Source organism: Rhea pennata, chromosome Z, assembly GCF_028389875.1.
Source record: "Rhea pennata isolate bPtePen1 chromosome Z, bPtePen1.pri, whole genome shotgun sequence".
NCBI lineage: Eukaryota > Metazoa > Chordata > Aves > Rheiformes > Rheidae > Rhea > Rhea pennata.
The window spans coordinates 77567329-77594445 of record NC_084702.1 but is presented as its reverse complement, the minus strand read 5'-3'; the positions used below and the strand labels follow the sequence as shown (position 1 = coordinate 77594445).

General features: G+C 47.3%; 1 protein-coding gene across 1 annotated transcript; it reads left to right on the top strand.

The window, feature by feature from the left end:
* The first annotated feature begins 1219 nt into the window (after window positions 1–1219).
* PSTPIP2 (proline-serine-threonine phosphatase interacting protein 2) lies at window positions 1220–26541 on the top strand. The gene is made up of 15 exons (XM_062599540.1): window positions 1220–1271; window positions 11928–12028; window positions 14115–14192; window positions 15326–15360; window positions 17290–17396; window positions 18546–18608; window positions 19135–19233; window positions 19544–19589; window positions 20594–20673; window positions 21352–21450; window positions 22636–22732; window positions 23052–23133; window positions 24246–24280; window positions 24804–24861; window positions 25032–26541. Exons 1-14 carry the CDS (start codon window positions 1239–1241, stop codon window positions 24851–24853), a joined length of 1005 nt encoding a protein of 334 aa, XP_062455524.1. The 5' UTR covers window positions 1220–1238; the 3' UTR covers window positions 24854–24861; window positions 25032–26541.
* Window positions 26542–27117: the final 576 nt, after the last annotated feature.

The window sequence follows — 27117 nt, the reverse complement described above, 5'->3', positions numbered from 1 at the left end:
TCCCCCAGGCAGTGTCATCCACCTTCATCTTTCTTTCCTTTTTCAAGAACTGCTCAGAGGTCACTCACCCAGGATCTTGTCTATGGCAGCGATCGTGAACTCCTAAGGCAGAGGATAAGAACAGGGAACTTTCCCAAACCGTTCCTCCAAACTACAAGTTGCAGTGCAGCTCCTAAGCCAGAAGTGCTGCCTGTTTCTCCCCCCTCCCCGTGAATTTATCTCACTGAGCCTGTACCTTCCTGAGCTGATGCCTCTGAGCACGCAATGACACCCAACGACATGCTCTGTGTTTATGATAATTAGTGTTCTCAGAAGAATACAGAATTTGCGGAGCTTGTTGCAAAAGCGTTGGAAGGAATGACGCTTGGCTCCCTATGGATGTGTTTCTCGGTGTGCTGAATTTGGCACCTGCGACACATCAAGTTCTGGCAGGGCTTTACTGAAGGTTGAGGTGTTTGTAAGGGCCCTGTCCTGCGAGGCTGTTGTGGTGTCTCACAACGCGCGAGTTCATGCCGCAGCCCTTTTCTCAGCTGGAGGAAGCCTCCTCTGTCCGACTGCCTGTTTTCACCGCGCTGGGGTGATCTAGAAGATGCTAGAAGATCTCGTCTCGTGGTGATACGACGCGTCTCTGATCTCCGCGGATCTCTGTCCGTCCGTCTGACACGCGACGGGAAACGCTGCCCGCGCTCAGCGGCGCGCCCCGCTCCTCCGAACCTGCGCAGACCCAGAAACAACGACAAGAGAAAAAAGCTTAAGTTTTCCAAAGAACATGTTGTGATTTGCCGTGGCGAGATGCCACTGCCCGTGCCTGTCTCACGGGGGGCTGTGTGGGGCTGCGGGGGAAGCGTTCGTGTCCCGACTGCCTTTGGCAGGGCACTGGGGGCTGTGCAGAGCCGTTGGGTGCTGCTGGGGGGCCATTGGGGACTGTTAGGGGAGCGTTGGGGGCCGTTGGGGGGCTACCGGCGGCTGTTGAGGGCCATGGAGGGCTGTCGGGGGATGGCTGGGGACCATTGGGCGTCTTTGGGAGGCTGTTGGGGGCTGTTGAGGACTGTTGGAGGCCACTGGGGATCGTTGGGGGCTGTTGGGGGACCGCGGGGATCGCTGGGGGACGGTTGGGGGCCGCTGAGGGACGGTTGGGGGCCGTTGGGGGCCGTTGGGGGCGGGGCGGGGCGGGTCAGGGCGGGTCGCGCCCAGAGCGCGGCGGCGGCGGCGGCGGCGGCGGCGGCGGCAGCAGCAGCATGAAGGAGGCGCGGTTCAGGGACCACTTCTGGGTGAGCGGGCCGGGCGCGGAGGGGCCGGGGCCGGAGCCGACGCCGGCCGCGCCGGGCCCCTGGCGGGTCAGCGGTGGCGCTTTGCTGGGCCGGGGGCAGGGTCCGTCTCCCCGCTGGAGAAGCGGGCTGGGGAGGCGGTGAGGGTCGGGCCCCCCGCCTCGCCTCGCCTCGCCTCGCCTCACGGGCTCTCCCTCCGCGGCTAAAGGCCGCGCGGCTGCGAGCGGAGCGTCGGCCCGTGGCGGCCCGCAGGTACCGCCGGCGCCGGGGGCAGCCGGAGCGTGCCCCAGCCAGGCGGCACTGGGCTGAGGCTTCGGTACTAACAGCTTGTGAACAACGCTGAGTTACCGTGGCTGGAAAGGTTGCTTCGATGGCGAGCGAATCCCGGGATGGGGAGCCAGTCTCCCTTCGCTTTGCTCCTGTTTGCCTAGCTGTGAAAGAAAAGTCAAGGCTCAGGGAAAGTTGCCGCTTGCTCCTTTGAGCCTAAACACTGCTTTTCGGGATGCAGAAGTGCCTGTAAGCAGCAGGGCATCGGAGCTGCAGTGATTCAGTTCCCCTCCGTGTGCGTGCCTCCTCCTCAAGACGCCTAAAGTCAGGAGGTAGGGTAAAGGTTTGGGGTGTTCGAGCCCGGAGGGGGAAAGTGCAGTGGGCATTCGGCATTCAGGAGGTGCATGGGCTGGACCGATCGTTGCTGCGTATTCCTGGAACGTGAGGTCTAAGTGCAGAGCACTGCAGTCACGCCATCTCCAACGCCATTAGCTTATTACCGAGTGCAGCGCCGTCAGTACGTAAGTCATGGATATGGATCGAACAAGGTTGGAAAAATAAAGCTGGCTTGGTATCTGGCAGCTGTTTCTCAGCTCTTCACTAAATACTCTGCAGTTCTTAGTTAGGCAAAACTGTTTATGCTGCCATGGATTTTGCCTTCCGAACATCCCCTGCACTCTGCCGTCTTGCCTGACGAAACATGACTGGGTCAGGCCAGCGGGGCTGAGGGTGGATGGGACTGTGACAAATACTGACTCAGTGGAGAGCTCAAGGCTCTGCTGTGTTGGCTTCGTATGTGGAAAAGGCCTATACTGTCCCAAATTGTCTACAGACAAATTATGAGGGACAGTGTATCAGCTGCAGGTGCTTGGGAAGGAAGGGGAATGAGAGATGCACAGAAGCACCCAAGTTTTATTAAGGCTTTTATGGTGGGAGAGTGCTGACTTCTTCCTGCAATTTTTCCTCTTTATTCACTTCATCTAAACCAAAAAGGTATGAGGAAGGAGAACTCTACTTTTTGAACCAAGTGGCTTTGCAGTGGCCAGGGCAACTCCATGGGAAAGGGAGGATTTCTGGAGGGCCATGTCTGTTCCAGGAAGCCTTACAGTTTGTGTTTCTCCTCCTCTGCTGGCAGTGGGTACTGTGAGCGAGGTATGGGCTGGAGGCAGAGGGAGAGGATTTCAACCCTGCAATTGATGGGACAAAGTCTAAATATACCCCCCCCCCAAATACCAATCCGTTTTCAGCGTTGTGGCTTGCAGCATTGAAATGCTGCGGGTCGTGAATCACGACTATGGAGTTTCTTTGTGGGGAAATGTCCAAGTTTTTCCGTGAGAGTAGAAGTGACCTATTTTGTTTGGCTGCTGGGACCTTGGTCCCAGCACAAGTATGAACAGACCATAGACTGTAGTTGCATGTTCTGGGGACTTAAAAAGTGACAGTAGCTCCATCTCCCTGGCTCATTTTGACCCCCTTCTTCCTCCCCCCCCCCAACACACACCCTGTTTAGGCTGCAACCTTCTCTGCTTTGCTGGAGCAACAGGCAGTAGGGCTGTGCTGTGAACCTCCTATGCGGACAGAGTTGTCATTAAACTCTGTCCGTTCTCATTTCTTTGGTGGTTTACGTGTGTCTATTTTTTCCTGCACTGGAACATGTTCCCTGACCTGGCTCGCGGCATGGCCTCGCCACTAAGCGAGCAAAGGCATAGCTTTTGAGAAAGCATGGTTTCAGTTTGCTTTCTGCAGCTTGACGTGTTGGATGGGAATTGTTTGAAAACCGTGTGGTCTTGCTGCTGTAACTTGTGTTCGCTTGGTTTTTTTGCTTATCCTATTAGGTCTCAGCATAAGCTCATTAACTGCCTTGAGTGAAGAAGTCTTACTCTTTTGCATCCAACTAAAGCTCTGGCTCACCTGGGAGCTGAGCTCACCCCAAACCTGTACGTATAGGGGCTTTGGCAGCAGCGGAGAGTAGCAGTGCCATAAACTGCTGTTGGCCTGCAAAAGCCCTGGCTCGAGTGATGCTGCCCCTTGCAGCCTGTGCTAAAAGAGCTCTTTTGCAGATAGCTTGACGGCTGCACCAAAAATAAAAATATGCCTAAGATCTTGTTTGTTTCCTCTTGCCCAGCCTGCAGCAATTTCTGTGAGTTGAGCAAGCGTGGGGTGTTTTTTCCATCTGTTTTTGCAACCTGTTGTTCTTCTTTCATTATATGGGGTCTCTTCTTTCATTTAGTTCATTTCATGGATATCTGCACCTGGTTCTCCCCAAACGTGTTCTTGCAGAGTATTTCAGGTAACTCACCAGCAAGGCATTTGGTCTGATCAAAACATAGTAGAACTAGTGGGAAAAATAGAGATGATGGTAATGCTAAAATGGACTTTAAGTCTGATCTACTGCCTAACAATTCACAACCTGGAGAGCAGGTTCTTTGTCCTCGTGTTTAGAATAACGTAAGAAACAATGCCCTGCTAACTGCAGATTGTGTAGCGGGGTTCATTAAAAAGAAATATTTCATAAAACATTAAAGGATGTGCAGATGATGTTGAAGACAAAGACTTGCTAATTTTCACTAAGGTTGGTCAGCTTAAATAACTTTTGAAAATGAGATTTAGGTGTGTAAGTCTTTTAGGCACTCACAATAACTACCTTTCACATCAAGAAAAAGTGATCCTAGTAAAACAGTACATGGCTCAGTCAAGTTGTCCGGAGTAAGAGATGCTCTTATGTATTTCATTTTCTAACAAGTACATGGCGAAGTTTCTGCAAGACACTTGCTAATCCCCTCAATGCATAACAAAGAGCTCTAGTGTTTCTTTCAGCAAAAATGGAGTGCAGGAGAAAAGAAATGTTTTGCCCCAAACTGCGGAGCAAGGGAGATGCAGAATCTGAAAAGGAACCAGCGATTCCTTGCTGCAAGCCCCTGTTACCACTAGCTGTATCTGATATTTTGCAAGGGGGAAGGTGCAGCGGGTGGCTAGGACAGCATGTTTTGTTTGCACCCTGGGAAATTCAGCCTGGTGGATTGGGTCCCACCACCAGGGAGGTGAACCAGTGCTCTGGAAGCTCAACTTGTTCACGTTGAGACAGTGACCTGGACTTTATTTCCTTTCATTGCTGTGTTTTTTCTATCTGTGCAGCACCCACAGGGCCTTGTGTGGCTGGCCTAGGATAAACTCTGTCTCCTTTCTCAGCAGCTCCTATTTCCGTAGGGGTAGGATGAGAGGAGAGTGTGGTCAGTGGTTGGGGGGGGGCTGGGAGCCCAGGCTCCTGGGTTGTTTCTCTGCTTGCTGACTCACAGCGTGACATTGGGTGTGCCATTTCACTTCCCTCTACCTCCGCTTGCCTTTCTCTAAAATGAGACTGGCTTTGTACTGTAGTGTTTATCACTAGTGTTATTAAATCCTCAAGTTGTCATTTAAAAAGAACAAGGTGGGGTTTATGGGCGGATCTAATTGCATAGAATTTGATGGCCTGTTATTCTTTTTTAACATACATACCTGGGACTTTCAGGATACATGTTTGTTGGCATAGGGTGAGGACAGTTCTTATAAGTTTGCATGGAAGATTATTAATTGAAATGCTGGTTTTCATAGGAAGCTGTTCTAAGGTGGCTAGATATACTAAGAGTCCTGTTCCTCCTTCCCAATTAGTTTTGTCTGATATTTGTACCTGATGGGGAGGAACTGCAGCTTCTTGCAGCATCTCCTGCACTGTTATCCCCAAAGAGCCAAGTGGCCAATTGGCAAGCCCTTGAATTTAGGTATGTGTCCAAGCAGACTGTCAGTCTGGGAGAAAGTGCACAACTAGATGATACAAACTGCTCCCCCTCCTTGCTGACTTTGCAGTGCGGTGAGTGCTGCTCTGGGGTGGTATCGCATTGTGCACGGTGGCAGGATGATGCTCTGAGGAGCAAAGAGTAGCTTCCACTTGCAGTGAACTGGATCTGTCCTCTTGGCTTAGGCTTTGCTATCTGTTTTTTATTCTCCTGGGGAAAAAGGATACCTCAGAAAGTGTTGTAGCTACCTCTGTGCCCTGGAGAAATCGGTGTAAAGATCTTTTTTCTGGATCCAGTAAGCTCTGCAGGACCTTGAGAAACTTTGAGACTAGACCGTGTTGCCTGTGAACCAGAATAGCACAGCTATTTATCGCTCTGCAGTGTTTCTGAATACTAAAATAGACATCCCTCTACTGCTGTGTTTTTCTAAGCACAGGAGGCTGAGAAGAGATACTAAAAGCTCTGCATAAATAAAGATCTTTCAAGTAATAGGCAGGACTCCGTGAGCAGCACAGTGCCGCTTCCTGAGTATTTTGGCTTGTTGGCCCAACAGTTACTTTTCAGCTTAAGCTGAGGAGCTAAGTATTGAGCATGCATGTATATACAGGCATGGTTAAAAAATGCCAGGACCAAATACTAAACTGCAAGACTTAACAAATCTTTTTGTGCCCAAACCCTTTTATTTCTGGGGAGATTAGGATAAACAGCTTTTTCTCCCACACTGTTGTCTTTGTAAGTTATGGAACTGCAGAGAGACTTCAGTAAAAAGCAGGGTAGAAAATTGAAAGGTCAAATCAAACTATTTTCCTTTCAACTCTGACTGTCAAACACAAGGTCATAATATGGCTTCAGATGCCATGTTACAGCATTTTTGCTCCTTTTGCTAAAAATACAAGCAAAATTCCAGACAGTAATTTTATGCCAGTTTGAAGTATAAAACTTCAGAACAGAAATGGCACCTTTCCACGCGTGGTTTCATCTGGCCAGAGTTATTCATTAGCAGAGAAATTCCTTCTATTGCAGGGAGCCTATAGGAGTCTATAAGGGTGGGATAGAGCAAACTGAGGAGCAGGCGGTGTCTGCTGATACTGGTAAGTGGTGCCATGCTGTGCTGAGCCCTGGAGCGCTTCTAAAAGGCTTGAAAAGGGAGTTTCCATTCCTTCAGAGTTTTACATCCGTTCTGTATTCTCTGGGAACATCAGCTGCTGCTTTGTCACCTAAAATCATCTATTTACAGTTTCCATGGACAATACCCTAAATAGCATGTCCGTTAATAGCTCCACCAGGGAGCCTGAGAAGTGGTGAGGACCGTGACGGTCTCGTGCTGCACAAGCAGAGGGTGAGAGGCTGGTTGGAGAAGAGGAAGGGGCCGAAGGAGCAAAGAGAGCCCTGAGTGCTGACCTTACTGCATCAGCGCAGTCATGGCCCACTCTTTCTTTGATGTCCCTCTGATTTTCCATGTGTTGCGTTCCAGCTTGCATGTGCTGGGTCCAAACCCTCCTGACTTGCCTAGATCCTGCCTTTTCCTTTGTTTTCTTTTATGAGTTTTGGTTTCTTTACTCCTCCCACAGCACCTTTTAGTTCAGACTCTGCCAAAATAGTCTGTGAGAGAGGAAGCAGGACCATTGCTTGCCAGTGCTCCAGCCCTGCATTGGACCGTGTCCCAGACCACAGCTTGATTCGTGCCAGTCATGATAACTTCCCTGCTTCCTTTCAGTTTGCATATCTGACAAGCGTCAGGCTTTCCAGTAAGGGCTCTGCCAGTTCTTCAGCACCCAAAGCCGAATTAAGGCTGGTGGCAATGGGCTGAGCTTGGTGCTAAAGAGATGTTATTCAGAAGGAGCCCCTCGAAAGAGGAGGAAAATGCTTCTGGCCTTTGCATCAAGTCTGTTGTGAAACTACATCAGTTTGTCATTGCTCGTCAATTCTGCTTCTGTAAAACTTTATGTCCAGCTTGTAAGAAGAGGAGTTTGAAGACTTCGCCTTGGATAAGGGAAGCAGTGTGCGGAGCACTGTTCTGTGAGCCGGGGACCTAGCTTCCCTTGATGGCTCTGCATTGACTCACTGCGCGCTGGTGATGAATTGTTTCACTGTGCCTCAGTTTCCCAGCTGTTAAATGGGTCTGGGTTGATTTTTTTTTAAATCCCTCTCTCATGAGTCTCTAGACTGGAAGGGAAGAAATCTGTTGGTTTTGGCAGAGCAAAGTTGAGATTGGCAGCAATTTTTGGATAACTTTTGTTCTCTTAAGGTGCAACAAGTGAGCAGCCATTTCTTTTTTCCTGTTTCCAAGGAGAACTTCTGCTCTCATGTAACCTTCTGTATTATTTCTGCTAAATACTGTCAAGAAAAGAAATCATCAGGGAGCGAGGGGACATTTAAGTGTTGTTTGCAGTGGGAGAGCTTAGTGCAGCCTGGGACGGCTGCTGTGCCACCAGCCCAGGGCTTGTGGCACTCAAGTGTGGCCTTGAAGCTGTTCTGCTTGCTGTGCGCTGCAACAGCGGGACTGTGCTGTGTTCGTGGTACAGCAAGTTTACCAGCTGACGGGAAGGCCAGGAGGACTAGATGCTGTGCGGCTCAGATTGGCAGTGAGGTGCTTTCAGAAAGCAGCCATATGGCTGATACATGGCTGGGTCTCCCTTTACCATGGAGTTTTCCTCCTGCTCAGCTGTTGCATTAGTGGAGAATGGAGAACTGACTTAAAATGCACAAAATCCTTTAGCAACAGTTCCTAAAATCTGCAATGTCCTTCTTTTAGCTAAATCCCTGGCCGAGGACTCTATCCCACTCCTCATGCCTTCCCTCTGCACCCATGGCTCTGTCCTCCCCTTAGTCCCCCTCCTCTTCCGTTGCTACCACTCAGTCCTCCCTTTGGGAGATCCCGCAAGCCGTCACATTGTTCCTTTTTATTCTTCCGTACTGACATCTGCCCAGAACGGTGCTGTGAAGGTTTTTTCCTGGCTTATTACTCTGCCTAGCTCAGTTCCTGCTGGGCAAGGAACCTCTTCCCATGGGCCAGCATCCACCTGTTTTATGCTGGTTTTATACTACTGCTTGTGCTGGGGCTGGTTATGACCTGTGTTTTATATAACACATTGCACCATGGAATTTGGTCCAGGCTTGGGCTTGAAGGCACTTGGGTAATACACACATGCTGAAATTGAATCCCTCTTGTGGAGGAGGAAGGACTATAAAATAAAGAGCTCAACGCACATTTGGTGATAGATGCTGTCACAATTTTTCTGAGTACTGGGGCCAGATGAACCAGCTGTTCCTGCTTGTGCTGACATGTCATGTTATCCTTGGGCGCTTCTGTCCAGCATAGCGAGCTGTCAGTCCCGAGTGGCAAAGCCCTGTATTGGAGCTGTTTGAGTGTCGGGCTGGGAGTAGTTAGTTCCATTTCTAATACAGAATCATAGAACGGTAAGGTTGGAAGGGCTCTCTGGAGATCATCTAGTCCAACCCTCAGCGTAGCCCTGTACGGGGATTGAACCCACAACCTTGGCATTAGCAGCACCACGCTCTGACCAACCGAGCTAAACCTCCCCGCTATTATTGATCTATCTCCATCCTCCTGTGAGCTAAGGTGATTGTGAAAATACAAAATGCATTTTTGTGAGCATTTCTCTCCAAAAAGAGCCATTGATAAGGGCAAGGTTATTCTGTCTTGTTCCTGTTCTCCAAACAAGCCAGCTAGGTCTGACTTTTGTGGGAGATTGGAGGTTGTCTTCTGCACCTCATCAGTGAAGGAAGGAAGTGAAAAAATGGCTCATTCCCCAAAACAGGAGGAAAAATGCATCTGCATCAGTTGGAAAGGCAAATGGCCATTTTTCTTATGGAGAGAGTAAAAAATAAATTTCTTAGGACAATTGAAACGGGGGAGTTAAGCTTTCCAGTTGCAAGGCTGGAAGGTTGGTTTCCTTTTCCACTGTCTGGGGCAGGGGGCAGCTACCACGCTTGGGAGATGGAGGCAGACAGCTCATCTGTCCCCAGCAGTGGCCTGGACAGGGGGAAGAGACCCTGCACTTGGCCTCTTCTGCCTCCTCCAGAGCATCTGCAGGTTGAAAAAGAGGTTGAGAGGTAGGCAGCTGGGAAACAGTATTTTGGGATTTTCTGATGGATTAATTTGGGCCTTTTTTGGATCAATGTTATTTTTTGGAGAAAATCTTGGGATTTTTGGGGAGGGGGATCCCTGACCACCTCCAGAGTGATCTGTGCAGATCCTGAGAGCTCAGTCCCTGTTTGTTTCATTTATTAGTGCTCTCTCTTCTACTGACACCAGTACTCCAATGCTGCATGCACACAGAGGTTTGCCTCTCTGTACTGAGCCCAGGCGTAGACTAACTAAGCAGCATGTATGTGGTTGCTCTCTGCATCTCTTATTTCCTTTTAAATGGGGGATAGGAAGTCAAGTTAGGATGTTCTTGAATTTTGCAACGGTCATGAGAATTGATTTCAACGTAAGTGTGCTTCCTTTTTCACATAGCTGATTAGCAAAGACGCAACACAAGCTGCGAACCAGTTGTGTGTTTTCAGTAATAAGATCACTTTGGGGAGTTGTGAGCTCACTGTTTGGTGATCAGCTTGTCCCTTAGGTCCCGCTCCATAGTCTCCTCTTGTCTGCCCATGGAATAGATGGAGCAAAGCTGTCCTGTCACACCCGGGGGTTTCCAACTGGTCCTATCTCACCAGATCTCTATTTCATCTCTTGCTTTCTGGCCACTGACTTTCAAATCCTTGACCCCTTAGGGAAGTCCACAATGATGTCTGATTTGCTACAGATATGAGTCCTGCTTCTCATGCTGGGTACAAACTCATGAGAAATCCCTTCCTCTGCCTCCCACACATTCTTTCCAGTTATCTGTATACTGTCATCTTGGCTTTGAACCATTTCCTGAATCTCTCCATCCTGCCATTATTCCTCTTTCAGCTTCTTAATAACTATTTGTGGCTTTTGCTTCCTTTCTCTGAGCTTTGTATCTGCTTCTGCCTTTGCTTCCTTTCTGCAGCCTGTTTCTGTATGTGTTCCGCTCCTGTACGTACAACACCAACCAGACCTTTTTGCAGAAGATGACGGGTAGCACCTTCTTTTGAGCTCCCTGCATCTGCTTTGGGCTTTTTCTGGAGAAGGAGGGTTCAAGGTCTGAGCATCCCTCTTTATTATTAGCAGCACTTACGGGTACTGCTCTTGGCCCAGGCCCTCAGGGTGATAAATCCTGACCAATTGTAGGACAAAAATACACTTTTTGTCCTGTGGAGCATATGGCCTCAGACAGCTGATGGTAGAGTTATGAGAAAAGAACGGGATTGTGTTATTCAACCTTCATCCTAGCCCATCAACATCATTTTCTCTCTCTCTTGCACACACACAAACACACATTTTTGTAAACATCACAGCAAAATATGTATTTTTAAGAAATAATTCAAAGGAAACCAGGGATGCTTCTGAAGTCTATGGGAAGCTTCCTCTGGTGTGAGTGGTACAGCAGAGCTGGCCCTGTTGGTTGGAAGATGGGAGTTGGCCCCATTGGTGATGGGATGCAGACTTTTCAGAGGCTCTGATATTTTGGGGGGACTGAAGATGCTGGCCCTGTTTGAGGTATTGGGGGTTCATGGAGGGCATACAGCAGTGGTAGAGGAGGACCTGGTATCTGGGGAAATGATCTTTGCAGTAGTGTTTTGAACTGATGGGAGTGGAACAAGATTACTTATCACAAGACCAAAGGAAAGGCTGTTGCAGCAGCAGTCATTGAGTGCATCCATGCACTGCTGCTTGGGTGGTGAGAACAGCTTGCAGCGTAACTATCCCTGGCAGAAAGATCTGCAAGATCACCTCCAGCCTAGATGTGGAGGTCCTACAGTGAGGCCAGAGGTGAGGGTGATGCCCAGAGTAGTGCAAGTGAATGAGAACCAGCATCAGTCTTGGTGTCTGCACAAACTGGGAGAAGCAATAGTAACGTGGACTGTATCTTGAGACGTGGAGCTTTTTCAGCATTTTATTTCACTAAGCTATAGTGGACAGCTAAAGTCCTAGGAGGAGATGTCTCACTGTGCTGTTGGGCCATGGGAGATCTAGATTTAATCCTTGTGTTTTTGCAGTATAAAGCCAGCTGAGTCATGTGGGTCCATTTTATTTGAAAAGCTACACGAGTTCTGAAATACAGTTTTCAAGATCGCAATCTGTTGGGCTGTGTCTCGGTTCCTCATCTGCAGGATGGGGATGGGCACTGTGAAGGGGCAGGACAGAAATGGCTGTGCCAGCTTTGGAGGGGAGACAGCGCTGAAGGAGAAGCTTTGGTGTGTCTTGGGGCCAGCTGTGCTCAGGATGCGGAAGAGCGTGTTTCTGGGATACTGTAGGACTGAAGCTGAGTTCTTCTGTTTTCTGAAAGCTATAAAAGTGTCTTGTCCTGAATTGCCATCACTTTTCTCATTCTGGAACTATGTCCTAGCCCAAAACAAAAAGTTCATAGGCTTTTATGTAGTTTATAAGCGAAACAGAAACAGACACTGGCATATTAGCTCCCGATTGAGCCATTTTTTGTGTAAAATCCTACCAGAGGTGACAATGGCCGTGGGTTGCACTGATAGGGATGTGACTCCTGTTCTTAACTTGTGTTTTCAGAGTACGGATTTGACGAGCACGGTTGGCTATGACAACATCATACAGCATTTGAATGACGGCAGGAAGAACTGCAAAGAGTTTGAAGACTTTTTGAAGGAAAGGTACAGAGCTGCTTCTGAATATGGATTTGGCTGAACCTGGAAAGTGAAGCAGTTGTACTTACTTCTATTATTTCTTGTGTTCTCAGTTTTCTCCTGTTGTGTTTAACTATTCACTATATAAAAAAATCTTTGATTTTTGGCTGATGAATAACTTATTTTTTTATCACTGTTCTTTCCTTACAAGGCTGGTGCTGTGGTATGAAGTCCTGTACCCAGCGGTCCTCAGTTGTGCTAGTTACAAAGCCGAGGACTCAACTGATGCTCACATTTTGAACTATCTGTGTTAAAAAGAAAGAGGAATCAGGATTAGTTGAATACTTCAGCCTTATATGCTGCCAAACATCCCTACTGAAGGAGATGTGTTTGCAGCTGTCAGTTATCTGGCTGGGTAACATGCTCTCCCATGAAGTTCACTGTGCTGAGTGTCCCTGCAGTTCAGCCTTCGGGAGATCAGCTGAATACCTTGGCATGGGAGATGTGACTTTGTAGGCAGCACTGGAAATCTGCAAGGCGTTCCAAACTTCTTATTCCTGTCTTTGTGCATTGTGGACAGTTTATAGCCTTTATATTAAAAAGAAATAGCAGTATTAGATAACACGTTTATTAATCGGAAGACTTGACGTAAGTGGAGGTTTTGTGACTACAAAGGCATAACTGAGATGATTTAGTAAAGTATTTTGGCTTTATGGTTCACTTGGCTGGCAGTGGCTAATTAGGAAGACTGTTTCAGAACAATCCTGAATTAATGTAATTTTGGTGTTCAGAACTGGAAGAAACAAATGTGTGAATATGACTTGGGACAAAATAGCCTAGAACAAATGTAATGGGGATGCAGAGGAAGAAGACTTGCAGTTAAAATCTGTCTAATGCACCTATATCTGTTCAGCCTGTAACCTTATGTTCCAGCAAAATGTGGGCTTTCTAGCTGCCAAAGGAAACATGCGATTACTTGAATCATGAGAACCTGAGCCTGCTCATCAGTGACAATGGAGAGTGCAATTTGTGCTCTGCATGAATGCCCTTTCATGTTTGCTGTTGAAGGTGGTGTAGGTCCTCGCCAATGTGTCTAGCCAGAAGACTGCAGAAATTCAGGCTATCCGAAGAGAGTGATCCTGTCTAACATGCTCTTGGTAACCTTGCTTGAGCAGGGAGGTTGAACTACAGGTCCCTTCCAACCTTACTGATTCTGTGATTCTGTGACGTGAACTTCACCCCAAAACTGTAGAAGGAACAGTATAGCCATCTGCCTCTGAGTTAGAGACAAAGGCATTTAGAAAACTATTTATTTTATGCAGTAGAGCTTCTAATGCAAACCTGTAGCAGTAATTGTTTCTCTCTTCTGACTATCTGTTGCCAGCTAGGACAGCTATCTCAGACATAGATATCCACCCACATGTTTTCTTTTGTGCTCTTTTTGTGTATTGTGTTTGAACTCTCTCTTCAAATAAGAGAGGACAATATGATCTCTCAAAGGTCTTACTTAGGTCTTACCACCACAAGGTGTAGCCTTTTCTTCAGAAGTCGTCTGTAAGGGCAAGAAGTGGGGAGGAGAGGCCAGCAAGTGCACAGCCTGCTTAGTCCTCCATCACCTGTGGAGGTGGTTGTTAAACCCATCAGCTACTAGGAGATGGGGAGGGCTACACATGGGTAGCAGAGCTGCAGCAAAGCAAAGAGTATTTTCATTCGAATGACTGCTGGTTAATTGCCAATAACAGCTATACTTGAACCAACCATGCATGATATTTTTGTGGCAGAACAGGAGATTGGGTGAGGTATCTAATAAGAGTGGATCTTAGCTCCCTGTGGGCTGACTCAGCAGTGCGACTGTGTTCCTTTCCTGTATAACCTCCACCAGGCCGGGAGTTGGCAGGATTGTGAATATTGCATTGGGTCTTTGTGCTGGAGGCAAATGCCCTTGCTAGCACCCCCCTTGCTAGTTGTGGGGTGTTGTTCTGCGCATCCATTATTCCCTTGTCTGTACTCAGGGGACATCTTGTGGGAAACTCCTGCCATTCCTGACTTCTGCTGAAAATGAGAGTCATTTCTGAAGTGTGAATTGCCTCTGACTTCTCTCTTTCCTTAACAGGGCAATCATAGAAGAAAAATATGGCAAAGAGCTCATTAACTTGTCAAAGAAGAAGCCCTGTGGACAGACAGAGCTGAAGTAAGTTAGTCACATGTGTGTTTTGCTTTTATGAGTGTCCTTAGTTGAAAGAATGAAGGAGGCTAGTGAGAGACTAAACGAAATGCAATAAGGACGTTACTAAAAGATGTTCTGCAACTGGTCTTGTGAATGAAGATGAGTACAGTTAGGTTGGTCTTTGCCAGTAATGGAGCTGGACTGCACCAACCTCCCTTCAGTCATAGACTAACCAAAGTGCACTTGCTTCATGGACACTCAAGATGAGATGTGGCCTGGTAGTTAGGCAGAGGGGCGGGGATTATGCGACTTAGGTTTTCCTGCTGACTATTATAGCCAGAAGGAAGTACCTTTACTTCCTTGAGTCAAACTGTGCCGATCATCAAAGGCACTGCGTTGCCATCGTGCGCAGGCAGCACTGTCACCGTGGATGGCTCTGAGAGAGGATCTGGCAGTTGTAAGCAGATCTTAGGGTTCTGCTTACATAACTTAGCTCTGAAGCCAGTGGTGTTGCCAGCTTTCCCTGAGTAAGCCCTTGGAAGAAAGAGGACAGCCTAGAGCATCTCACCTTTAAATCCCCCACAAGGACATGGAAGAAAACCAAGGTGTCCTCAGTCCTCTAAATCCATTTCCCCAATGACCCTTGGCAGCTTCTGTTGCCTCCTTTGTTTCTGTACATCACACATGCTCAGTTTGATATCCTCTGATTATTTATTTATGATTTTATTTTGGAATATTATTTAATACATTTCTGAAATCTTCATCATGGTATATTAACAGGGAGAAAAGTTCCCTACATTCCACTAGCCAATAAAATATGTAGAAAAATGTTCATATGTTCATACCTCCAAGAGGTACGTTAGGGGAGGCTGCTTGAAACATTTGTCTTGAAACTCAGAATATTCAGTAATATTCAATGTTTGGAAAAAAAAGATAAAGGGTAGATATTTAAGCAAGTGAACTGTGTTATACCCACATAGAGGGAAAAACTGAAAGTATAAAAAAGGTAAATAAACCTGCTCCAGGCTGCTTTGGCCAGCAGTCAGCGACTTGCTCGCCAGTTTAGGAGAAGTGCTTTGCAGTTACTGTTGGTAAAGCCTGTGCAGTGGGCCTAGCAGTGCTTTCCTATTTTTTAATATTATGCCTGTGTTTTTCAGCACCCTGAAGAGATCTCTTGACGTTTTTAAGCAACGTAAGTAACTTCTTCATGTTTGTCAAGACACTTGGCAGCACTGAAGCCTACAGGCAGCTGTTTGGGAAGAAAATACTAGAGTCTCCAAAACTGTATGATACTTGAATCAGTCATAGGCTGTAAAATCAGACTGTAGGGCAAAGGAGGCAATCTGCTGCTCCTCTCCTCTCATTAGGTTTCCCCAGTGCTTCCTCCAGCTGTTTGGTTTCTATGCGAGTTGAGCAACTGCAGTGTGTGAAGAAAGTGTCACAGCAGAACTATCCAAGTGTGTCAGAAACTACAGGCTCATAATCCTCACAAATATCCCCAGTATTTATCCCTACTTTTGAGATGTCCATCTTTCCATCACGGCTTTCCACTGTATAGCGCAGTGTACAGAGGAAATTTGGGTTCCTGAAGCAGGGTAGATGATTCACATGGGTCTACTCAGTCAGGTTCATAGAAATGCATGGAGAAGAGAATACAGGTCTCCTGGCCTAGCTCAGTCCCTCGGGAACCTGCAGCCCAACAGACTGAGTTGGGGATGGAGGTCTCCAGGCAAAGGTGGGAGAAGGAAGGCCCACCTGTGGATAGTGCCTCCTGGGCTCTCTTGAGTTTTTGAGGCTGGCTGGAGCTCAGAAGTTGTACTTAGGTTATACATCAGAAGTTGTACATCAAAAGCTCAGCTGGAATTTCGCAGACCAGCTCTTACTGGCTTCTTCACGCAGATACTCAGTAATCAGAGCCTCTAAAAGATGGTGCTTTGGCCACATTACATATTCCATTCATTTTCATGGGTTCATGAGGTCTTTTGTCAGTGCCTTACTGCTGAACTGAAGGGATCTCTGAGCACTTCATCTCAAAGGCAAAATACATCTCTTTGCCCTCAGCAGTTTTACTTGTCTACCTGCAATGCTCTAGCTTGATGTACAAAACCCTGCCAGTGCTCCTTGGTGGTGCCCTGTCTCCCTCCTGCTCTTCTGCTCTAGCTTATCTTTTGAGCAGAAATTGAGGTCCTGTGAGCTCTTACTGCATCTGAAAAGCTCTCTGTGAAGGATCTCCAGCTGGGCGCTCAAACCTGGCAGATGCCCATCTGTGAGGGCATCTCCTGCCCTGACTGTGGGCCAGCCTCAGCCAGGTGGCCTGCCTGGGTAAATGCACACACGCTGGCTTTAATTTAGATAGCCTGGATAAGAGCAGTGGAAGTATGTAAGCAAGCAGCGACATCTATACATAGAGGGCCAGTGCTCCACTCATCTGTGCAGCTAGAGCTGTGCTGCTGCCCACCCTGGCCAGATCTGTCTTCTGCCTTGTACCTTGGGTGATGTCTGTAGCGTGCTCTGTCCTTGCAGCAGCTGACCTGTGGTGTTGAATCGTGAGCGAGTAGGGCAAAAAAGACTTAGTGGCATGCTGCAGTTTGGTTTAGCTTCGAATGATCTTAGCTTCATGAGCTGCAAATGGGCTCCTGTTTCCTGGTGGGACTGCTCTCTTTCAGCCAGGCCAGCTCAGTAGGACAGTGAAGATGTGCCTGAAGTTTTTAGTATCAGTTTTTCAGTGCCTCAGGTTGCTTCTCTGCTAGCCAAGGGCAATGTGTATTCCAGACAAGTGCTATAGGGTGTGATATGTTAAAACATGCCTGAATTGATCTGGATGAGGAGGAAATGTGAGTGTGCTCTTTTGAATAACTTCTCTTGAATATGAATTTTATTAAACCAAAGTGCAGGCCCTGGCATGACAGATCCTGAATAGCTCTTTACATAGACAGGCTATGTTTGAAAGGTGTTCTAAACTGCTACTGCTTTTGCATGGGGATTTGTGAGGTGAGGCTTATGATAATAAGATACCCTGGACAGAAGGAGTCCTCTGGGTCAGTCTGATGTTAGCTAAAGCAGTGGACTTGAGCAACACAGTCTTCTTAGGCATATATGTGGTTTTTCTTTTTCTTTGCAGAGGTAGACAATGTGGGGCAAAGTCACATCCAGCTGGCACAAACCCTTCGAGAGGAAGCAAAGAAAATGGAGGACTTCAGGGAAAAGCAAAAACTGCATCGGAAAAAGGTCGGGAGTTGAGGGAGACATGGGAGCCAGCACCTTTGCCGCAGGGTATACCAGCATTTGCAGGAATGCTGAGCTCCTGCCCTAGCTCATGTTTGCTGCTGTGCCCCAGCCCCCTCCCTGCTGCCAGAGGCTTGTGGCTTCTGGGAAGTCCACAGTTTGTTCCTAAATGTTGCAACTGCACTGGTGAACTGTGCAGCAACCTCCGACTTCCTCCTCCTTGCAGCTACGTGCTGTCATTTTGCCATGGCCAGTGATAGCTAGCAGGAGCTTAGCTCCAGGGACTCCAGCCCAATAAGGAAGGTTTTTCAGGCAAAGGTACCTTGCTTGGGACAGATGGGGACGTGTCAGGAGCGTTGGATGTGTCCTCCCAGTGTTCTCCCAGATCAAGACGTGGTACTAGCCTGCCAAGTCTTACGCTGTGACTGTCGCTCATGAATTCAGTTCCCATCTCCTGTGTCCCTACAGTGAGCTCAGAGATTTGCACTATGATTTAGGACCCCTTCACTAAAAACAATTTCTGTAGTGGCAGCCTAGTGATGTGGTGCCTTCCCTTTCATGGAGCTTGTGCCTTGTCTCTGTGGTGTGAGCTGATGCCTGGGGCTTGCATGTTGGGAGTGGTTTGAGAGGATGTGGGGGTGATGGGGACTTCAGGGTGGCCGTGGGAGCTCCTGAAATACATGACTGGGAGCGCTGGTGTCTGCTGGTTTGTGTTACAGGCTGAGGGCCAAGAACATGCTGTGGTGCTCTAGCTGTGATTTTGAGGGAACTTGGGTCTACCTTTTTAACTTCTTTTGGTTTATTATTCCATTGCCTAAAAATGAGGGAAAGCTGTCAGAACCAGAGGCTAGTTTGGCCCCAGCCAAAGGGAACGTGGACTTGCCAATTTTGTCTGGCCCTATGGAGGTCACACACTACTATATATTATTAGCATTTCATTTGTGTAACTCCTTTGCTTATACAAATGGAGGCTTAGATAGAAACAAAGGAAGGTGAATGTTTTGGACTGATTTTGAGTACTGGAATACCTAACTCCAGGTGGGGGAAGGTGCCTAAACCTATCTCATAATCTTGTCCCTGTCTCTTCATAGTTCACCCTTGAGCTTTGCAGGTCAGTGACATGCTGACATAGTGTTTTTTTTCCTTTCACAGATAGAGCTCGTAATGGAGGCAATTCACAAGAACAGGAATTTGCAGTACAAGAAGACCATGGAGGTAAAGCTGATGTGCTGCTCTGCTTCCTGCGGCTGCACGCCTTGTAGGCGCGTGCACGATTCTTGTATTTTGTGCAGCTGTTTCTTGCCATACGAGTTAATGCAGCTAAAATGCAGCACATGGAGCTGGGGCAGAGCTAACCAGAAGAGCTTTCCTCTGTGTCTCAACTCTTTCTGTATTGTGTCTGCATAAATGTATGCAGAGTGAACTCAACAAAACTGAAAGTATGCAAGAGAAATAGCTGATGGCAGTTTTGCAGGCTTAAATAAGAGCAATTTAAACATCAGGGACTCAATTACTGTGAGCTTTTCTTCCTGAACAAAGAATAGCTTGTGTTGTCATTTTGTCCAGGCAGTAGAGCTGCGACATTTGGGACCTTGAGTGCTGTCTCCTGTTCTGCCACACCAGCCTTTTCATTCCTAGTCTCTGCTTTCCTCCAGAGTGTCTTGCATGCCAGATTTTATTTGGTGTATTTCCATTTATTTGCTTGCTGACACGTTCCTAATCCATTTGGTGGTTCTCCTAGGCAAAGCGACTCTACGAACAACGCTGCAGGGATAAAGACGAAGCAGAGCAGGCTGTGCACCGCAATGCAAATCTAGTCACGCAGAAGCAGCAGGAGAAGGTAAAGGGAGGCAGGTGGCCATGGGGAAGGGACTGAAAGGGAAGTGAGCGGAGCAGCAGGCTGCACCATTTCGAGGTCCTGCTCCAAACTGGAAAGCACCTACACCACTGTGCAGTATTGTGCTGCATGAGGCTCACTGCTGGTCAAGCTGATATTCTTTATGGTCAGAATTTGCCTCATGTTTCTTCTCTCAGCTTTGGGGTTTAAGGTGAGATGGGAGGGCTGGTAGCATTCCCCAGCTGAACTGCACTGCCACAGGCAGTGCACCAGGGCTGGCTTATACCTTTCTTCTCTCTCCTGTTTCTGGCAGCTATTCCTGAAGTTGGCTCAGACAAAGTCAGCTCTGGAAGACTCCGGTGAGTGTGAAAATGAAGGGCGAGTGGAGCATTTTCTGGGGCAGGAGGTGGTGCAGAGGGTTGCCCTGCAAGGCTTAAAGCTGTGATAAGGCACTTGGATGCTGGGGTGAGCTCCGGCTCTTGATCAGAGAGGTTGTGGAGTCTCCTTCTCTGGAGATCTTCAAGGCCCGCCTGGATGCAACCCTGTCGAACATGCTCTTAAGTGACCCTGCTGAGCAGGGGGTTGGACTAGATGATCTCCAGAGGTCCCTTCCAACCTTACTGATTCTATGATTCTATGATTCTATGATCTTGCTTCAGCTCCTCAGAAAAACGGGTCCAGAGATAACATGAGGCAGGAGCTTGCCCTGGAGGAGCCGCTGTCACCCTGCCTGCATGGCCCCACCATGACTGCTCTGTTTCCCCTGGGCAGTATGGGCAAATGGCAAGGCACTGAGGCTGGAGGTGCTAGCAGTGCCAGGCCAGCACCCGGGCCCAGTGCCTGGGACAGGTGGGGAGGGTAGGAGCTCTTGTTTCTGCTCTGGCTGTGTGCCTGTGCCATGGATCTGCCTGTCCAGAGGGTGAACTCAGGAGATGTGTAGCTCGAGGCCTGGCATCGGACGGTTTAACACTTCCAAAGCATTGCAGTGAAGAGGCACATCTTAGCTTTCTAGCGAGCTGTGGTGCAAGCCATGTGGGGCCCTGCAGTAAGTGTACATCAAGGCCGTAAGGCTGCACACATGAGGGAGAAGATCCAGGCTTTGCTCAGCTCATGGAGGCATTTTCCTACCTTCAGAGGAATGCAAGCAAATTCTCTCACACACTGCAGAGAAGCAAAATGAATGGAAATGCATTTGCCAAACTATATCCCCTTCACATTGTGTACAGCAGACAATTGACAGTGCTCCACATGGTTGCATTGCATTGTGAAGAATTGTTCACTTGGATGTTCCACATACAGAGCTGTAAGGGATTTTTTAAATTAATTGATTTAAAGTGAATTGCCAATTTGAATTCCATCACAGACAGGAGTTATCAGCAGAATGTTGCTGCACTGGAGAAGATCCGTGAAGAATGGCACAAAGAGCACATCAAAGCTTGCGAGGTAAATGCTGTGAAAGGCCTTCCTGCTGCAGTGTTGTCCTCCAATTTTCTTCCGTCACTGCCAGGACTAGCGATAGAGCAGGTTTGCCCTCTGCTTTGTATTCCCTCCACAGTAATACAGCAGGACTTGTTGCAGCTAACCCTGCATGTTTCTCATGCTTGGCTTCTGGATGTAAGGCCCCACTGCTTCAAAGTTTCTGTTTTTTTTTCTTCTTCTACCTTTCAAGATTGACAGTCAATGCACTAAGTAGTGACCTTTTTGTGTGTTACTACCTGCATGTTTGGTGCTGCCATCATCTGGTTAGAGTAATCACTTCACTGTGACGATGCAAAGGTCATAACTTTTCTTTGTAATGATACTTAGGGATGCACACAGTCCAGCAAAAAGAGATGCACTCTCACATAAAGATGTTGCTGGATGACAGAGTGTAGGATCACAGCAGTTAGAGGTATCTTTGCTCAAGTCCAGTTTCCTTACTCAAGGTCAGATAAAGTTCTCTGGCAGACAGCAGAGGCAAGACTAAAATGTGATCAAGAGGTGAAAAGTGAACTCAAATAACCCTGCTGCTTAGGACGTATGTAAGCAGCTGGACTCAGAGGACCAGTCCTCACTGCAGTCATGGCCTTTTGCCATGCTGACAGGGGACCCTTATGTCCTTTTTTGTCTTTGTTCTTTCAGTTCTTTGAGACTCAGGAGTGTGAACGGATCAGTTACTTCCGCAGTGCCCTGTGGCTTCATGCCAACCAGCTGTCTCAGGACTGTGTCCAGAACGACGAGGTAAATCAAGTACCCTCCAAACCTTCATTTTTCTACTTTGGACTGGAGAAACCCTGCTGAGCTATCCAGGTTCTTTTTACCCAGTTTTTGTCAGGTTGTAGTAGCAACCATGACCCTCCAAGTCTAGGCTATTGTGAGTATCTGTGATTGGAGAAATAGTGAGAAAGTAGATAACAGTAAATGAATGAAAACTAATCAGAAGGAAGACATTGCTCCTATAAAATCAAGTCTCCCAAGAGCAGATGTATGTTCCTGCATGTAGCCATGATTGTATCACTTTCAAAAGTTTTGCAGGTTGGTTATGAGCATATCCATGCATGCAGAGCCAGTTCTTCATTATTCTATATGCAAAGATATGCAGAATGGGCTGGAGCACTCTGAATAGTGAGGAAGAAACAGGTAGAGCTGGATGCGTTGAAGGAGCACACTGCAATGAACCCACTTGTGAGGAATCAGCACTGCAGAGACCCCAGCTCTCTCTGTACCATCAGGCTCCAAGACCTGGGAAGAATAATCAAGTCAGGACAGGCACCAGCTGGCTGGTGCTGCTCTAAACGTGGGCTAATAAACTCTCCTTAAGTGCTGGGCAGCATGGTGTAGACACCCACATCAGGGGTCTCTGTACCTGCTGCTGCACAATCTCCTCCACCACTTTCGCTGTGGCTACCTGCTTTAACCTCAGTGCAGCCAGGGGAGTTTCTGAGAGTTCTGTCAAGCATCTTGGCGTAACAGTTAGAACTTCATAGACAACAACCTTGATTGCTGTGATCTGTGTCCTCAGCCTAATTACTGTTCTCCTTGGCTTAAGAAACTTGTGGCTGAAAAAGATGAGGCAATGGTAGTGTAGCAGGAAGTGACTTTGCCAAAGACTATGCAGGAGCTCCTTGGTGAGGCTGGGAATAGGAAAGCAGAGCCTATGCAGTGGACTGTGTCACGTCCAGGTTGGCCTGTGGCCTTTGATCAGCCACCAGACAGCAACAGCAGCGTGCAGGCAGGAGGATTTTGGCCAGAGCTTTTCCAGATGAGAATTCCTCCAGGAATTCTCCCCTTTTCTCCTCTACTATTGAAACTTATGTCTGAGGGTGAGCACTGTGCTTTCCCCTCAGGTATGGCAAATGATTAAAAAAACCCAACACATGGTTTTCAACATGACGTATAGCAATGCTTTTTAATTCTCCTTTGCAGAAATATGAGGACATCCGCAAGAGTTTAGAAATGTGCAGCATTGAGAAGGATATTGAATTTTTTGTAAATTTACGCAAAACTGGAAGTTTGGCCCCAGGTAAGAGCTCAGTGTAGTCTCCCAACCTAGTGGTGATATGCTTGTCCTCCTCATGGTGCTGTTGCTCTGATCAGCATCAGTTTAGGTGAAAAAACATTTTTAATGTCCATCATTCATTCTCTGGCATGCAGCAGTAGTGCCTCTGCCACTCACTTATTACCAGTCCCTGAAGAGATCTCCCTTCTCCGTACTTCTAAAGTTTTTAAGGTGACCAGACATCTTCCCAGGAAAGGGGGAAAGCTTTAGCATCTGATTGTTGCTATGGGCAATTAGTTCATACTTACAAGGTCTGTACTTTACTATAGTGTATTTTTCCTAGCTCCTGTTGTTTATGAAAACTACTATAACGCACAGAGAAATGCAGCACCTGTGAGAAGTCAGGCTCCTGTGCCTATATCAAGGTAAGGGATATAATGTGCAATTTCAAATGATGGACTGGCTATTGCAAATAAAGCTGTCCAAAAAAACGTATTTTCTTGCTTTCAGTCTGTTGTAATCCTGATCTGGGAGTGTCACGGGAAAATATTTGCCAGGCTAGGCAGCCCATTACTCTCTACTACAGGATTTATACCAATGTACTACCTATTGTAAAATTTTATGACCCCCTCAAGTGCACTCAGAGTAGATTTTTTTGCTCCCACTTCTCTTTTGGGATCATTTCTCCCTTTTCATGTGTGGAAACATTACTCTAAAAGTGCTTTTGGACAGTGTATGCTCATTTGTTTTTGTACTGAGTCTCTTTGGCGCTCCTTTGGATTGAGGTGAAAGGCTGCAGTACTTGGGCAGCCTGAGCAATTTTGAGTATTGTGTCTTGCTGTCTCTGGAAACAATCAGAAATCCCTTAAAGAGCCTTTGACTCCTAATCTACCAAGAATGACTGAAACCTTCTGGGCTTCCCTGTACGATTTTCCTCTCTTTGCCTTGTTGTCTACCTGAGGAGGGCTGGGTCGGTTAAAAGTGTGTGTGGGTAGAGGGAAGAACAGCATCAGGAGAGAACGAGAAAATACACTATTCCAGAGCAGAAGTTGGGCAGGGAGGGTGAAGTGAAGGATACTTCTGCCACAGGGAAGAGGAGGATTCAGGGCTAAAGATTGTTGCTAAAGGTGAGTGTCCCACTTTGGCTGTTGAATCATTACTTGAGTCATGCTCAATTACGACTTTCTGATGTCTTGGTCTGCGTGTAAAAATGTTGCCAAGTGCACGTGTCATACCCCAAGGCTCCCATGAATATGTTTTGCCAACTCATTGCTTTCTGTTTTTTTTTTCCTCTCCTATTCTGTATCAGCTTTGATTCCTGTGTTTGCCAAGCAGGCTATTGATGGTTAACAAACCATGAAATGACTTGGAAATGGATCTCTGTAAAACCCAGGCCAGCCAAACCTCTTGCCCTCTCACAGCCTCTGGGTAGTGCAGTGCAGGGCGTCACACAGTCGCAGCAACAGCCTGAACAGATGTTTTAGGAAGGGAGAGAATACTATAGCGGATCTTTAGCTCTGTGTTTCTTTCTGTGCAGGAGGGGACCTTTACCCACACCGACCAGCGGGCCAGGTAAGTTACTTGAGAGTATCAGTCCTGGTTTTATGTGGCTTCTGCCACCACAGAAGATCTCTCTGCTCTCTGTTCCCCACAGGACCATGACCATAGGCTCTCTAAAGGGATTGTTTTGGGCCAAGCTCCTGTAGGAAATCCAGTCCCCAAAGAAATCGCTACAAAGTTTGTCACTGACTTTGGAGCCTAGATTTCACCCAGGAGCATGTTCTAATCAGAGCCTTGTATACAAGTATTTCTGAAGCTTATGGGTGTCTAGGTTGATCCAACGTGCCTCTGCAGGTTGGGCCTTTCTCTGCTTAAACAGCATTAGCTGGATCATTTTCAGCGCTGTTTTAGTGATGAGATATTGTGGGACTCTGGGTTTTAGGCAAGTCTACTCTTTAAGCCTCCATTCATCCCGGCCTGCCATCCCTTTAACACGGGTGGGCAGTACAAGGTGTTTTTGTCCTTATGTAAAGTCCCTTGAGCTCCTTCAAGCACTTCTCATGAGCAGATCTGATATGTTTGTGCTGTGTTTTAGATGATCCTGATTACGTTACAGTCGATGGCTATAGCTTGATACATCATTAATAGCCACAGTAAGTACTGGAATTCAATGAAGAAAAAATTTAATGTGAGATGCAGCTACAGAGGGAGGGTCATTGAGAAAGAAAGGGGATGACATTTTGAGGAGACCGGCTATGAGCGACAGTCATATCAGCCCTCCCAACACTTGTCTGAAGCTGATACCATCAATCCTGTTCTGTAGGTTCTCCAGACAGTGCTTCCAAGCAGAAGACATTGCCTGACCAGCATGGCAGAGGTGGTGTTTTCAGTTGTTCCCAGAAACACAGAACTGAAATGCTTCTCCATTTTACAAAAGTAATTGAGGACTCTGATAATTATTTGTACGTTCAAAAAGCGGCTACTAAAGATCTCTTCCTTTCGTCAGCAAATTCTGTCGACAGACATCTTATCTTCACACTCAGGGGAAAAAAAAAGAATATAAGCACTGGACCTGGATGCAAGGGGATCTTCTGTGTCAGCAGAAGTTTTGATTTGAAGTTCTTTTACTGTGCACTCATCTGGAAGAGCCTGGAGCCTTTTACTCTCTAGATAACTGAGAAATCACCTGTGCCAAGAGGAGCTCTGTGTGATGCTTTGGACATGCTGATTTGTGTTCAGAGCATATTTATCCCACTCAGACCTACGGTTATTCAAAGCTGAGGTTTCACTTTGGCCCATTTATAAAGTTTGTCATTAATAGTGATTAAGTTTGTAATCTGGACTTAATTTTAGTAATGTCTCTCAGGGAGCTTACTTAAAGCAGCACCAAAGGTTACAGCTCTAGGCACGGGTCTGGCTTTGCTGTGCACGTACTCCAGGCTTAGGCACTGATACTGAAAGATGATTTGTATCTTGCCTGGTGTAGCAGCCCTCACCACAGCCACCTAAGGAGAGGCTGTGCTGCTACAGAGCTGTTGGGAATTCACTCACCCTACGAAGTTGTTGAGGGTCTGAAGGAAGTCAGTCAGCTCTTCCAGCCACCCCTGGGGCTTCCATTTTTTTGGCTCACAGGATAGCTTGTCCCTGACAAGCCCTGCAGACCCCACTTTGGTTAACTTCTAGGAGTCCCTGTACTTTGGACAAATATTGGTGATAGATCAACATTCACAACCCAGTAGTTGGGGAGTGATGGCATTAAGGATATTAATAATAGCAGAATTTCCATTTACAAATGGGGACTGACTATGCACCATTAAAAATAAATTTGGCTACTAATGTTGGCTTAGAGCCATGGACTTTCCTAATCAGATCTCAGAGTTTGTGCCCCTTTTGTTACCTCGTGTCTGATGATTGCTTTGATTCAGAAGCGCACATTTTTTAGGGCTATTAGTCTCACTGAAGTCTCTATGTGCAGTGCAGACTTAACAGCTCCTTCAGTGCCTTACGTCAGTTAGACATAGAGAGCAAGACAGCATTTTATTTGTCTAAATCTGGTGCCATATTATTCAGTTTGGAGTGGCAAAAATGATTCTTCATCCAGTTGTATGATGTTCTTCGTGTTGAATCTGCATGACTTCAGCGTGTACCCAAGCCCATAGGTCTTTGGAGCTTTGCTGTATTTCCTTGTGTGGAAAAGATCACAGTGAGCTTTAAATTCTGCCTGGCTGCGATGTAATGACATGTACCAAGTGCACATGTAAAGAAATAATTTGTCCTATTTTACTCTAGAAGACCAAATCTCCTAATATTCTTCTGAAGGAGTCTACTGTAGTTCCGGTTCTTTAAATATATGTAATTTTAAAATAACAGTTTTGAGACTTGGTGTGCTAGATGCGTTGCTGTCTGTGCTGTTCAGTTCCCATCAGGGCTGGGTCCGATGCACCCTCGGATGCTCGGGTGCGGTGCGCGTCTCTTACAAGGAAGCCTACAGGAGCGTGTCCTCTCTGAGCCCTTATTTGAGAAGCGCTTGCGCCAGGGAAAGGTAGCACCAGAACGGATAAACGTGAATAGGCACCGAGCGTCAGGCCACAGGGCCGCAGCCCCAGATCTGCACCGTGCCCGAGCGTGGAGTCGCTGCCGCGCTTTGAATTCCCATCCTATGGCAATCTAAATGGCCTTTAGAAGGAGGACGAGCCCTGAGGTTTGGTGCGGAGTCCTTCACCAAAGGTAACCTGACCCACTAGGGGGTGGGTGCGTTTGGCAGTTGCAGTTCGCCCCAGGTTGCCTGTTTTTTGGCCTTTTTTCCCTCTCCCCCCTTTTTTTCCCCCCCGAGGGTTGGTGGGATGTGCAGCATTAACACACGTTCATGCGCGTTCGGTGTTCGCCGGTACCGCCTGGAGCTCGCAGGC